The sequence below is a fragment of the Mesoplodon densirostris genome, chromosome 4 (assembly GCF_025265405.1).
Source record: "Mesoplodon densirostris isolate mMesDen1 chromosome 4, mMesDen1 primary haplotype, whole genome shotgun sequence".
Classification (NCBI taxonomy): domain Eukaryota; kingdom Metazoa; phylum Chordata; class Mammalia; order Artiodactyla; family Ziphiidae; genus Mesoplodon; species Mesoplodon densirostris.
In genome coordinates, this window is record NC_082664.1 from 4,193,891 (window position 1) to 4,207,490 (window position 13,600).

Genomic DNA, 13,600 nt, shown 5'->3' on the forward strand with positions numbered 1-13,600 from the left:
CCCAGTGGAGATGGTGACAGCTTACTGACCCTCATTTTGGCTCCCACCTTTTTGAAATTCCCTGCGGACGGTTACCTGGATGTTGGCTTGCTGTAAGTGATGGGACCAGGTGGTAAACAAGTTCTGGCGCATCTGCTGGTCAAAGTAACCCGCATAAGCAATAAACGCAGCTGACAGGAGACAGTCCCCGGCAATGGTGGACATCTGGTTCTTGAAAGTTTCACTTGTTTTTTCCCACCGTTCCCGTTCAGCAGACAAGCTCTTCAGAAGAGCAGTGCTCCGGTTTACCTAAAAAGAAAACCAAACAGGCTTTATGCTGAGAAGTGCAAATCTGTTCCTGCCCATGGTGGGCAGGGTCTGGGAGGGCTGGAGAGACAAGCACACTCATGGTTCAGATCCTGAAGGAGGTTGGGACCCAGATAACCCACAACTGAGGGCGGCACAAGCCTCAGAATCTGAGGGCATAAGATGTGTGTAGAGAATTAAGTGTCAGCCTTGAGACTTGTGGGTGAGCAGATATGCGGGCAGGAAGCAGGTGGAAGGAACCTCCAGGGGAAGGCTGACCTGGAGGGAAGAGGTGCCACAGGCAGGAGGCTAAAGCGCCTATTTTGAGGACCCAGAGGAATGTGGGCAAGAGTGATGGGGACCACAGCAGAAGGGACAAGAAGGGGGATGGGAGACCCTGACAAGGGGCCCTCGGTGATGCCACGTATGAAGCCCAAGGCGGGAGAACAAATGGGTTTGGAGCTGGTGGCGGGGGAGAGGGCTTCCCCGGCTCCCGAGTGCCTGGCTGGCGTCCACCTAATGCCACTTAGTAAACGCACAAGAGACGGTCACCAGGACTCCCGTGGACGTGAAAGAGCTCATCCCCCGGGATGACCGCGGTACGTGCAGCCCGTGTTGTCGCCTGTTACTCCAGCGCTTCCCCCGGCGAGGCCAGCGAGCACGGCACGGCGAAGGACACCGCAAGGCAGCGTTTCAGGGGAGCGGTGGAAAGAGAGTGCTCGCAACGACCGCCTTACTTTGGCTTCGACGGCAGCCAGGTCCGCTTTGATGGCCTGGGCCTCTGAGATGAGGACCGCGTACTCCTCCTTGTAGCGGGCGATGCTGGCCTCCAGGTCGCGGATCATCTGTTCCACCTCGTTGGCCTTCTGCTGGTTGTCCTTGGCGTCATCCTCCAGCTTCTGCAGCTCGTTGCGCAGAGGCTCCACTCGCTTTAACATGTCGGCATAGTTGAGCTGCGGAGGGCAGATGGACTGTTTTCAAAAGGGCCCGGACACGAGGCCCCCTCGCACAGGGGTTCCCAGCCAGGCTGATTACCTGTGCGATGGCCCACTTAACCATAGGCCCGCAGGCCAGGGAGGCCCGATTGACGATTTCGTAATTGTAACTAGGGTTGGACATGTAGTTCTTCTTCATCTTCTCCCTTATGGCGTCACTGCAAAAGAGGAATTGTACTTCTAAGCGTGTGCAGGGCAAAGAGTAAAGAAGAATTTTCAGGAAATCGAAACGTAAAGGCTAGAGCCAGCTCAGAGACCACCAAGGATGAGCCGGCCCGACCCTAGTTCCCAGGTGACGAGGCCACTGCTGCTGAGAAGGACTCTCACCCTCCCACGCACTCCCTGTCCCCTGACAGGAGACAAGCTCAGGGCCAGCTCTGTGCTCGTAGCCGCTTGTGGGGATGGAAGAGTATTCGGCTCACAGAGGTAAAGGGCTCAGGGAACTACTGTCAGGAACGGGGAGAGGAAATCTGACTAGTTTGAGTGGAAATGGCCTGGAAAGGTGTTTGTGCAGCTCATGAGCTGACATTACCTTCTGTGTACGCTAAGCCAGAGACACGAGGCCACAAGCAAACACGAGACCCTCATGCCACCAGAACGGCTTCCCCCACCAGGTGCCACCCACCTGATCTCCTCGGCAGAGAAGTTCACGATGGTGGGGATGAAGTTCTCCCTCATGATGATGGAGCGGATCTGCTTCCAGTCCGTCGTGCTCTCCCCCAGCAGTAGGCAGATGGACTCGAGTGCCAGCTTCACGGCGGCAGGGGGATTGGCCATGGACCGCACCTCCACCAGGTGCTGCTTCTTTATGGACTTCACAGCTGGGCGTGGCAGGAACACAAGAGGGTGGGGTGGAAAGGACGCGGTGAGAAGGGGACCAGAGCACAGCCAGACACTTGGACTCTCACCAGAAAAGGGGCAGGTGTGCAGAAGATCCAAGAGAATGTGGGATGTTCTGTCTTAAAACCCTCTGGAACAGCTGACGTGGCCAAAATAATGACAGAGATCTTACTGTACTAAGCCTAAATCGCAACATTCTGTAGAAAGGAGAGCATCTTTAAAAATGTCTCACAAACCCTCATTAATTCCTTTACCTCTATAAAGATTTAAGTATTAAAAAAAGAAGCAAAATTATTCATTTGTTTTACACCAATCGAACAAAGACCTTTTCAGTCTGTCACAATTTAGAAGTTGTCTTCACCGGCTGGGGTGAAGATGTGGAATTAACAGTTCTAAAAAAAATGGCCGATGCTTTCCATAAACTGAAATGCACATTTTCCTAACCTGAACTTTTATTAAAGCACTTTTTAAAAGTAACTCTTTGGCAGGTGAGAGCTAAAGTAAATTCTCATCAAAGTACAACGCTCAATGAAAATCTATGGTGCATTTTAATTCCTCCTGTGGTGTAATGTGAAAACAACAAGCAATTGGGTTATTTGAAGTAAGTTAAAGGCTGATGGGCAGGAAGAGGCCCAGGTTAAGGCCATGCCTAGGTACTGGGCAGACGGCAGATGAAGACGGGACGCCGGGGCACTGCGCTCCCTCCTGCGGCATTTCCCAGGTACACAGGGTGGGAAAGGGAGGACGGGGGACTGCTACCAACCATTAAATTAGTCATCGCTGGCCACGACCAGGACACTCTAATAATTATAAATAAGTCAGCAACACTGCCTACTTTACGATATTTCTGGATGAAATTCAAACCAGAGATTTGCAAACAGCATATTTATGAAATTATCACCAGATTTAAAAAAATGTACTGACAAAAAGCTTCTTTTGTCAATTTTCTCTTATGAAAAGGGTTTCACTATGGTGAAAGCAGACTAGCTTTACGGAAACTTTGCTTTAAGAGATGAAGACAGTCTTTAAGTATTTAGAAAAGGCTTCAGAGACTTGAGACTCATCAATGATGCTTTTGGAAACGTACACAACCGGGACCTCTGGGGGAAGGCCATGCTGCCCCCTAATCTGTCCACCCTTCCCAGAGAGCCAGGCCTCTGGCAGTGTGCACACACCATTCTGGGCCTCGATGACGGCCGGCTCCACCTTGTCAAGATCTTCCTTGACGCTCATCTGTTTGTCTGCGATGACCTCCTGCTGCTTATGCAGCTGTTCCTGAATTTCTTGGCTCATGACCTAGAGAGGAAGGACGGCTCAGCTCTGGGGTGAGCACCGGTTAACTCGCCGAGTCCCAAAGTGGCACTCCTCATGCCGCCCGGGACAGACAGACAGGTGTGCACGTGCGCGCGCGCGCGCACACACACACACACACACACACACACACACACACACACACCCTGCCCCCACCACAGACCCGTTCAACCCTAAAGCCCATCTCAGACTAAACTCCCTACTCCCTCATGAGACACAGAGCACGCCCGGCCCACACAGGCCACGTTCCCAAAGCACGAAGACGCACCTTCTTCTTCTCGGCCTCCTGCTGGTCCTTCACCATCTTCTTCAGCTTGTCGTTGGCCGCCGCGTTCTTCACCTCCAGCTCCTGGCTCTTTATCCTGAGGTCCCGACGCAGCTCTTCTACCTGAGGAACAAAGCCACGTCAGGGGAATGGAAAACACGTGGCAATTACCTTCCAATTAAGAGGCCCTCCCCTAGCGCAGCCCCAGAAAACGCTGCTCAGGCCGTGACGTACCTGGTCAACCGTCTCTTTGATCTTCCTCAGCCCGACGTTCAGGTGCATCTGCTGCTCCTCCAGCTCGCTCCGCTTCTCGTGGAACAGGTCGGCATAGTGATTGATGAAGTCCAGGTAGTGGCGAGGCGTGATGGCCATGGTTCTGCCTCCTCGCTTCGCTAGCCGAGCGTTAGCCTTTTGGAAAAAAGTCAAATCACTTCGCTCTTCAGGACGTTTGTCCTCTGCGATTTAACCTCAGGAGATAACTGTTGTGCTGGTGTGGCGCGACGGCACGGCCCCAGCCCCCGGGAGTCGCATGGCTCGAGACGGAGTCTAGCTCAGGAGCCCACGGGACCGCAAGAAGCCCTCACACCTCTGAGCTTCTCCTCTGACTTCTAGGGGTAGGGCAGGGCCAACAGGACACCCACAGGCTCAGAGTGGTCTTCACAGAGCCTTCCAGAGGGGAGCAGACTGGACTCTTCTAACAAAAAGAGCCTAAAGGAGGGGTAGCAAACCACAGCCAGCCCGTCAAACCCTGCAGCGCAGCCTCTGCATGTGGAGTGTCAGCCCCACGGCCATGCTTGCTCATGGCAACGCTGCTCTCGTGCCACAGTGGCAGAGCTGGGTAGCCATGCAGGGGCCCAGCTGGCACCTGGCCGTTTGCAGAAAGAGTGCGTGACCCCTGCTCTGGGGGAAGAACACAGGCCTGGCCAGAGAGGCAGCAAGAGAAGCAAATGGAATCAGTGTGGGCAGGGAAAGGGCCAGACGGCTCCGAACACACAGCCGTGCGACAGGCGGGTTGAGACGTCATTGACAGAGGTAGGAAAACAGGTGAGAAACAGGCATCTCTTTTGCGGGTGATGGTACAGTGTCAAATCCAAAGCACCTGGGGGTCTACTTTTACATCGGTTTAGCTTTACGTTAGTACGGCAGTTAGTTTTGCTTTTCCTACGATCTCAAAACTGAACCCACACTCAGCCATAAAAAGAAACGAAATTGAGTTATTTGTAGTGAGGTGGATGGACCTAGAGACTGTCATACAGAGTGAGGTAAGTCAGAAAGAGAAAGACAAATACCGTATGCTAACACATATATATGGAATCTAAAAAAAAATGGTTCTGATGAACCTAGGGGCAGGACAGTAATAAAGACACAGACATAGAGAATGGACTTGAGGACACGGGGAGGGGATGGGATGAAGTGACAGAGTGTCATGGACATATACACACTACCACATGTAAAACAGATAGCTAGTGGGAAGTAGCCACATAGCACAGGGAGATCAGCTCGGTGCTTTGTGACCACCTAGAGGGGTGGGATAGGGAGGGTGGGAGGGAGACGCAAGAGGGAGGAGATATGGGGATATATGTATATGTATAACTGATTCACTTTGTTATAAAGCAGAAACTAACACACCATTGTAAAGCAATTATACTCCAATCAAGATGTTAAAAAAACCAAAAAAAAAACTCCCCCAAAAAACTGAACCCACCTGGTGAAGAGTCTGATGAACGAACACACAGCTGTTTACGATGGCTTCCCGGTGTGACGGTGGCTGTGGCAGTTTGTCATACACGACTGGCATGTAATCAGGCACGATGTAATTTGGCTTCTCCAGGTCCATCTTACTAGTGAATTCTTTGCCGACCTGATACAGAGCTTCAGTGGACCAGTCCCCAAACCAGTTCAACACACACCTGAAAACGATGCCCACATCTCAAGACAGCTCCCGAGAGCAGGGTCTGCCCCGTGGAAAGCAGAGCCAAGTGGGATTGGCGTACCTGTTGAACAGAGCGGGGGAGGTGGCCGCGCGGTCCTTGAGCCCCTCTGAGGATGGGTTCATGGTGAAGACGACGTGGAGGTTGCGGATGACCTGGCTGGTGAACCACTTGTACAGCTCCTCGTGCGAGTCCAGCATCAAGCCCTCCTTCTGGGCCCCCTCCTTACACTGGGTCATCAGGGTGGCATACTCATCTCCTTCGAAGAGGCCGGGAACCTAGGAAATAAAACGGCACCATGGCTGGCCGGTCCTCGGAACCCGGCGCCATGTAACACGATGCGGTGTGTCACTGATTACCTCTCCGTTGGCCAGAAGGGTATTCATCCGCTCCAGGAATCCAGAATCTAACACGTTGGACTCATCCATTATAAAAGCTATCTTTTCGTTTTTACAGCCAGAACGTCTCAACACCGTGCGGAGATCTTCATCGAAGTCCTCCCCCGTGTACTTCCTGTGGACCTACAGAAGCAAGGCAGGTCAGCTCCGCTCTTGCTCAAGGAGCTGCGTGCATGAATAGGACCTGCTGTGGGGTTGAGAGGCTGTGGCCAGACCCACCTTAATCTGGTACACGCTCAAACCGTTCATCCAGGCCACGAAACGGGACAGGGTGGTTTTGCCCGCTCCACTGACCCCGATCAGAAGCAGGTGGCCTTGAGGCTGACGGAATATTCTGAAACATTATCAGAAAGAAGAAAAGAGTTAGGCTTTTAGGCTCCCTTCCCCTTTTGACACTCAAGTCCTAAACCTTCTCAGGATCAGTCTACATTTGGAACGCGTTTTAACTTGAATTTGTACACTAAACATTCGTACGGCAATTGTGATTTGCCAGGTCTGGTGAGGCAGCAAAGATCAAAAAGACATGGCGCCGCCCCCGGACACCCTGATGACTCGAGGGAGACAGGCCGAGTCTAGCAGGAGGGTGATGGGCTGTCGTCGCGGCTGGTGGGAAGCTCGGCTCAGCAGAGCTGGACTAAGAAGCGGGAGTCGCTTGGCAGAGGAAGGCAGGGGCGTGGGAGGCCCGTCAGGAGGGCAGCATGAGGCCTGGCCTGACCCCGCCCCTGTCAGATCGAGAGCAGCTCGGGTGAGTGGTGAGGGTGCAGCAGCAGAACGCCCACCGGTCGATCCTGAGCACGTGGTCCAACACCTCATTAAACAGGACCAGGGGGACGTCGAGCTCTTCTTCGTAGAAGACTTTCAGCCTGGCTTTGACGTAATCCCGTAACTCTTCTTGGTCTACTGGGATGTAATCCTGTAGGAAAAAAGGTAAGATCCAGTTACGAAGAAGAAATCATCTTAGTTCTTATAGCAAAGTGGGTTATATTTCCATATACCAAGAACCTGTCAAAAATGAGACGAAAGCAGGTATTTATAACATAGGAACAAAAATATAAGTAAACTAGGATGAGACGTGGAAAGACATGGAAAATCTTTACAGAGAAAACAGAACTTCACTGAAAGACATCACAGAACATCTAAATAAAGGAAGAGATACACCATGATCATGGAGAGAAAAACGCACAACTAAAAATGTCAGTTCCACCTAACTGACACATAGATTCAATGTAATCCCAGTCAAAATCTCAGTGGTGGATGGTGGAAGTTGTTTTGGTGCAACTTGACAAGCCAATTCTAAATTTCATTTGGAAGGGGAAAAGCCCAAGACTGGAAAGATGACCCACCCCTTTAAGAACCAGGTGTTCTGGACAGATACCGTCCTATCAGGTGGACTTAGAACTGTGATCAGGACCACGTGGTTTTAGCACAGGAAGCACCAAATGGACCAATGGACAGGACAGAGCTCTGTAACAGACTCAGGCGCACAGGGAAACCCATGTGACGGTGCGACACTGCAGAGTCCCAGTGCTGGGACCGTGGACACGCACAAAAGAAAAACTGAAAACGAACCCACAGCTCACCCCATACACTAACTCAATTCAGATGGATTAAGGGTTTAAACGATATTCCATTACGAATGTTTGTTCTTCAAAAGACACTATAGAGAGAGTGAAAAGACAAGCCACTGGGAGAAGATGTTGCCCATAAATGAAACAGGATTAGTATCTAGAGTCTAGAAATAAATAGGAAATTCTAGAAATGCTGAGTGAATCTCTCTTGTTCTTCTTGCTTCTGTGCCTTTAATTCTATCAGGCCCTGTGCCTGCCACACCCTTGCCGACACTCAGATAAGCCCTATGAACACTTGCCTAAGCCCCTATGTCAGGGTCAGCTCTCCCAAGATGCAGCCATCCACCCTATGAGACTGAGCTCCTACAGGAAGGCTGTCCTCATTCCTAAATCAGCATCGCCTACTGAAGGAAATGCACATCAAGACTGGCACTTCCTACGATGTCAGCTCTCTTTTTCAGAGAAAATGGCAGCTCACAGCTATTCTGGAAATGTCACTCTGTTTAGCATCCTAGTATATGAAACGTTTTCACACAAGTTATCCCTAACTGCCCTGATTTCACTGAAGCGCCGTCTCCTGCTGGTTGGATCCACAGCTCTTGGAGTGGCCACGGTCCTGGGATTCTCTGCCCTGAATTATCAACAGCTGAAAATACGTGGCCCATCATGCCTATAGCCGTAGCTTCCTTTATAGTGCACTTCAAGGCAAAGACGTTTCTGACGAGATTCTAACTAGAAGGACAGGAGCAAAGAAAGTATTCCTAACATGATGTAGACACGCTACCTTTGACAACCAGTTGCTGTACAGGATGGGCCGGCTCATTGCCTTCTCCTTGTCTATGTTGGGGAAATGCTTCAGAGCAACCATATCAATGTTTTCGTCGGTCCAACGCCTCTCCTCATCTTCTACAAGTCTGTCGGAAGAGAAGACAGAGGCCGTGGTGAGAAAACGCCTGGTTTTGTGGGTGCTGTGGGCTACTCCAAGGGCTGGCATTAGTCTTCTACCAGAAATTTTCATTTTCTACAAATGGAAGAACCTAAGACTCTGAACTCGAGATGACTTAAGTAATCTGAAACATAGATATTAAATACGAAAATCTTAAAAAAAAAAAAACTCCTCTAAAAATGTTTAAGTACATTGATTTACAAAATGAAAACTTCATTTTAGTTTCTAAGCTTGTTTAATATAAATGTTTTAAGTATCAAGGGGCATTATGGGAACAGAAATAGAGAACTACAAGGTGTACAGTTTTGGAAACACAAGGCTTACGGAGAAAACCACAGAGCAAGCAGGTGAGACTCTAACTGTCCCTACAGGACAGCTTCTGAGCAGCTGAATATATGATAACTTAGGCTACCAGATGAAGGTCCAATGAGCATGTCACGTACTTACTGTATGTAGCCAACCAGAATTTAGAAGCACAACTGCTATTGCGAAATTTCAATCTAAACAAAATTATATCTCTGGTATGTTAAGAAATGTAAAAATGATACTGTTGCCCAATTATTTTTTTTAATTAATTATTTTTTTTAATTAAAGAAGGGAGAACGAAGGTAGCGTACATAACATAAGAAGGACCGCCTTTTAAAGTGGTAGAGCCCCAATACGAGAGACAAAAGCTGGGCTGCCAGGGCTCGTGTGCCCCCGCTCTGCCTTGGTTAGCTCATCTCTCTCCCTGGCTCTCTGCAGGGCAGCCCTGTGGGAAATGAGAACTCCAAGGAGGCTGGCGTGGAACCTAGTCATCTACAATGACGCAATATTCCAAGACTCCTCGAAAGCATGGTGAGAAAAGCTGCCTGAAGGCAAGAATAACTGGTCCTGACGTGTAACTGCCAAAGGCTCAAGTATTTCTTAGTCTGGAGGGAACCATCTGCCTTGGGTCCTTCCAGGGGAGTAACTATTAACCAACTCCTACGACTACCCACACCTGAGGCCATGAGTGGTCAGAGGAGCTTGTCCTGCTGGGACTGTGTCCTCTACAGATGGGCCACCTCGGGCAACCTCACACTTAGCCGGGGACCGAGGGGACCTGCCCTGCCATCAAGTTCCTGCCCTCCTGCTCCTACTCTGCAGCCCCTCTTGCTCGGTTCCGAGTAACCTGTTCATGGGCAGAACATTTCCCCAGATAGTTTGCAACAGGAAATCGTGGTGCTGCACTAAATAGTAAATCAGTTAAGATTTGTTGTTTGTTAGAAGTTTAGAGTTAAAGCAACACAAGTCTAACTTTTTCTCACTAATCAAAAATGAGCCTAAAAGGCTACGAAGGACTGCAGTGCTAAAATACATAAAATTAACAATATAAGAAAAATCAATAAAAATGACAGAGCAGGAACTAGGAAAACTAAGAATTTACTATAAAACAAAGATCGTACAGAACTATAAACAAAGAATACAGGAAAAAGATTCTGATTTAAAAAGGTCAATAGGGACGTCCCTGGTGGCACAGTGGTTAAGAATCCGCCTGCCAATGCAGGGGACGTGGGTTCGAGCCCTGGTCCAGGAAGATCCCACATGCCACGGAGCAACTAAGCCCGTGCGCCACAACTGCTGAGCCCTCGTGCCTAGAGCCCGTGAGCCACAGCTACTGAAGCCCACGTGCCACAACTACTGAGCCCGTGTGCCACAACTACTGAGCCCTCGTGCCTAAAGCCCGTGCTCCACAACAAAGAAGCCACCACAGTGAAAAGCCCACTCATCGCAACGAAGAGCAGCCCCCTGCTCGCCCAGACCAAGGAAAGCCCGCGCGCAGCAACGAAGACCCAACGCAGCCAAAAACAAATGAATAAAAAACAAAAAAAAAAGTCAATAATTTTCAAGATGTCTTGAGAGAGAAAACGACTCCAACTTTTTACTGAGACTTACGGTGGTTCAAACCACAAAATCTTCCACAATCCAAGCTGACCACTACAGCCACTAGCAAGTCTCTCCCTTCAGTACTGGTCACTTAACTAGAAAAAGTCAAAACTTGCAAGACTTGAAATAAGTGGCCAACAGGTAAAAAGAGAAAACTAAAGTCCCAGAGATACAGCTACAAATCCTCTGATGAGAGCAAAGACTGAGGGTGAGGAAGGGGTGGTGGTTACGGAACTGCACCCCAAGCTGCTGTTAGGAGGCACTGAAATTCACCTGTGACCTCTGTGCCCTGACCTTGTGTGGGGCCCACCTGACAGTGAAAGAGGTGAGTTAAAGTGCCTTGCCGGAGGTTACCGGTAACCAGCAGGGCTGTTGGGGTCTCGTACATGGGGGCGGCCGTGATCAACTCCCAGATGCAAGGCTGCCCTCACCACCTCACTCCCGTTCATCACCAGCTCAGCCTGCCTCAGGGCAGGCCAGCCTCATGCAGACCCTAACTCGGGGGGGGTCGGAAGGGTCAACGTAAGGGAGCATGGAGCTACCCAGAGCCTTGGCTTTACCTGTCCTGGAAGAGACGGAGGGCTTCATGTGCCCAAATCCGAATGAGGCCTTCCACAGGCAGAGTCTCCAGGGGTCTCAGTGCCTCGAAGATACCTCGCACCCACCGCGTCATTTCACGAGGTGAGTAGATATAGTGGGGCTGTGTGTCCTGAGTGAACCTCTCCTGCAGGAATTGAAAATATGCAAGTTACATGTAAATGTCCTAAGACATGGAAAGTAGTCAAAAAGTTAAATGCAGTATAACATTTTTATATTAAGAATAAAGACTCTAGACCCTGGAAAATTTGAGAATGAATTGGTAGATAATGTTGGGACTACTGTTCAGAACAAAGCAAGATCCAAGTTGCTCACTTTATGTTGCAATTAATTATATTTAAAGATTTATACGTAAAAAAAAAATAGGGCTTCCCTGGTGGCTCAGTGGTTGAGAGTCCGCCTGCCGATGCAGGGGACACGGGTTCGTGCCCCGGTCCGGGAAGATCCCACATGCCGTGGAGTGGCTGGGCCCATGAGCCATGGCCGCTGAGCCTGTGCGTCCGGAGCCTGTGCTCCGCAACGGGAGAGGCCACAACAGTGAGAGGCCACAACAGTGAGAGGCCCGCGTACCGCAAAAAAAAAAAAAAAAAAAAACCTACAAAAAATATTCCTCTAAAATATTTTTAGAAATTTAATTCCTAAGTTGAAGGAAAGCTTTTCTAAGCATTATTTCAAAAGCGGAAACAATTAAAGAAAATAGTCTACATTTAATAATATTTAAAATGCTGTAGGAAAAAACCTGCAATCATACAAAATTTAAATCATTTGCGATACGTGACAAGCTAACGCTCATAAAGTCCTCTAAGTAAGATGGCTGTCTCAGTGGAAAGTCAGCAGTTCTCTCGCAAGGGCCCTTGTCAGAGGCTAACAAAGAAACACAAGCCAAAAACGTGAGAGCCACTTCTGCTCATCCAGTGGGCAAAGATCTTTTTGTTTTTGGCAGTGCCTCACAGCACGTGGGATCTTAGCTCCCCAGCCAGGGATCGAACCTGCGCCCCCTGCATTGGAGGGGCGGAGTCTTAACCACCGGACTGCCAGGGAAGTCCCAGTGGGCAAAGACCTTTTCGATAAATATTTTTTCAAGGCTGAAAGAGGCACTGTGGTGGAACTGTCACCGGCCCAGCCCCCTGACAGGTTTGGCCACATGCAGTCACCACAAGCACTGCAGAAGAAGAAGTACAGACAGGCACATGTCGGTGCTGTTAAACAGAAGTGTCCACATCCTTTTAGAAATGGCACAGCACAGTCTCGGTTTCATCAGGGGAATGAACACATGTACGTGTGCCAGATGAGGACGGCAAGAACAAGCAAGAGGATATTCGCGGTTGCAGCACCGGCCGGAAGCATGATCTGTTGAGACCCTGGAGCAAGTCTCCCGGCTCAGCCAGAGCTCCAAGTGAAGCTCAGTCTCTCAACAGAGCCCTTTGGTCATGACGGGCAAAGACGCCGCGCACCTGGGACATGGTGTAGAATTCCACCATCGCCGCGGTGAGCGGTTCTGCGTATGTGCGCAGGGACGGGATGAGGCGCAGCATGGCCCGGTTGAAGGTGCCGTAGATCTGCGTCAGGGAGGCGGGTCCCGGGTAATCCACATACACCACAGGCACGTGACGCAGGAACCTGCACAAAGACAGCCCGGCTCAGCCTCGTATGGGCTGATGAGCAGCGTGCCTGGGAGGGCTGCCTCCCTGTCCCAGGCCGACCAGGGGCTTCCTGACCCGCCCCCATGGCTTCACGCCACAGCTGACTGAGGTCTCACACAAACTACTTGGGCCTGGGTCTGACACACAACTGTAGATGCAAAAAACCGGAAAAGAACCGAGCAAAGGTGGGAAAACAATTCAGGCTTATTTCAGCCTCATCCTGGCCCTACAGGCAGGTCTGGGGCAGCTCACTACTGTGCAGCCAAGTCGTCACTTTCATTTTGAGTGTGTTCCCAGCACAGTGACATAACCCCGGAGGAACCCCATGACGAGCAGTATTTTGTTACCTTTTTATAATTAAAACCAGTTTCGTCATGCTACATTTAAAGCAAACCCGGAACTGGTGTGTGTGAGATCAGGGAAGTCTACGGGGCTGTGTGTTACCTGTGAGAGAGGGGCTTTCTTCCAGGATCTGTGGGCGGGTTACAAGCCCCGACAAACTGGATCCTCTCCAGCTTCACCCAAGTTTGATCTGAGGTCCGGTAAAAGCCTCCGTGCTCCACCATCTGAGGGCAAGGGGGAGTGAGACACGTTAGGGGCAAATGTGAACAGGACACGTTGTGGAGGAGAGGGCACCTCGTGGACATAAACACACCTGTCTGATGAAGGATATGACCCTCTGTGTCCCATATTTATCCATGTCTGGCAGGTTAATTTCATCACAGAACAACACCAGCCACTTTCCAAGCTGAACAGGGGCCAGAACGACCCCATTAGGTGTGCGTCTGTACTCGCAGTAGTGGTCAAAAGTCTTCAGCAGGAGCTCTGGAGTAGTGGCACTGGAGAAGTTAAGACCCACGACCTGGAGAAGGGAAGAAACAAGTGAGGCGCTGGAAGGCCGACCCGTGCTCGA

The 13,600-nt window shown here is 50.3% G+C and overlaps 1 protein-coding gene across 1 annotated transcript in view; it reads right to left on the reverse strand.

Annotated features, from left to right (window-relative positions):
• DYNC1H1 (dynein cytoplasmic 1 heavy chain 1) overlaps positions 1-13,600 on the reverse strand; it is a 66,511-nt gene that overhangs the window by 12,347 nt on the left and 40,564 nt on the right. Inside the window, exons 39-55 of the mRNA XM_060095625.1 lie at positions 13,343-13,549; positions 13,132-13,253; positions 12,499-12,664; positions 11,008-11,171; positions 8,378-8,507; positions 6,805-6,938; positions 6,245-6,359; positions 5,987-6,148; positions 5,691-5,905; positions 5,402-5,606; positions 3,931-4,104; positions 3,700-3,819; positions 3,296-3,416; positions 1,906-2,101; positions 1,321-1,438; positions 1,023-1,238; positions 76-288 (exon numbers count right to left, since the gene is read on the reverse strand). Coding sequence (XP_059951608.1) covers positions 76-288; positions 1,023-1,238; positions 1,321-1,438; positions 1,906-2,101; positions 3,296-3,416; positions 3,700-3,819; positions 3,931-4,104; positions 5,402-5,606; positions 5,691-5,905; positions 5,987-6,148; positions 6,245-6,359; positions 6,805-6,938; positions 8,378-8,507; positions 11,008-11,171; positions 12,499-12,664; positions 13,132-13,253; positions 13,343-13,549 — 2,778 coding nt within the window. The remainder of the gene's footprint in view (positions 1-75; positions 289-1,022; positions 1,239-1,320; positions 1,439-1,905; positions 2,102-3,295; positions 3,417-3,699; positions 3,820-3,930; positions 4,105-5,401; positions 5,607-5,690; positions 5,906-5,986; positions 6,149-6,244; positions 6,360-6,804; positions 6,939-8,377; positions 8,508-11,007; positions 11,172-12,498; positions 12,665-13,131; positions 13,254-13,342; positions 13,550-13,600) is intronic.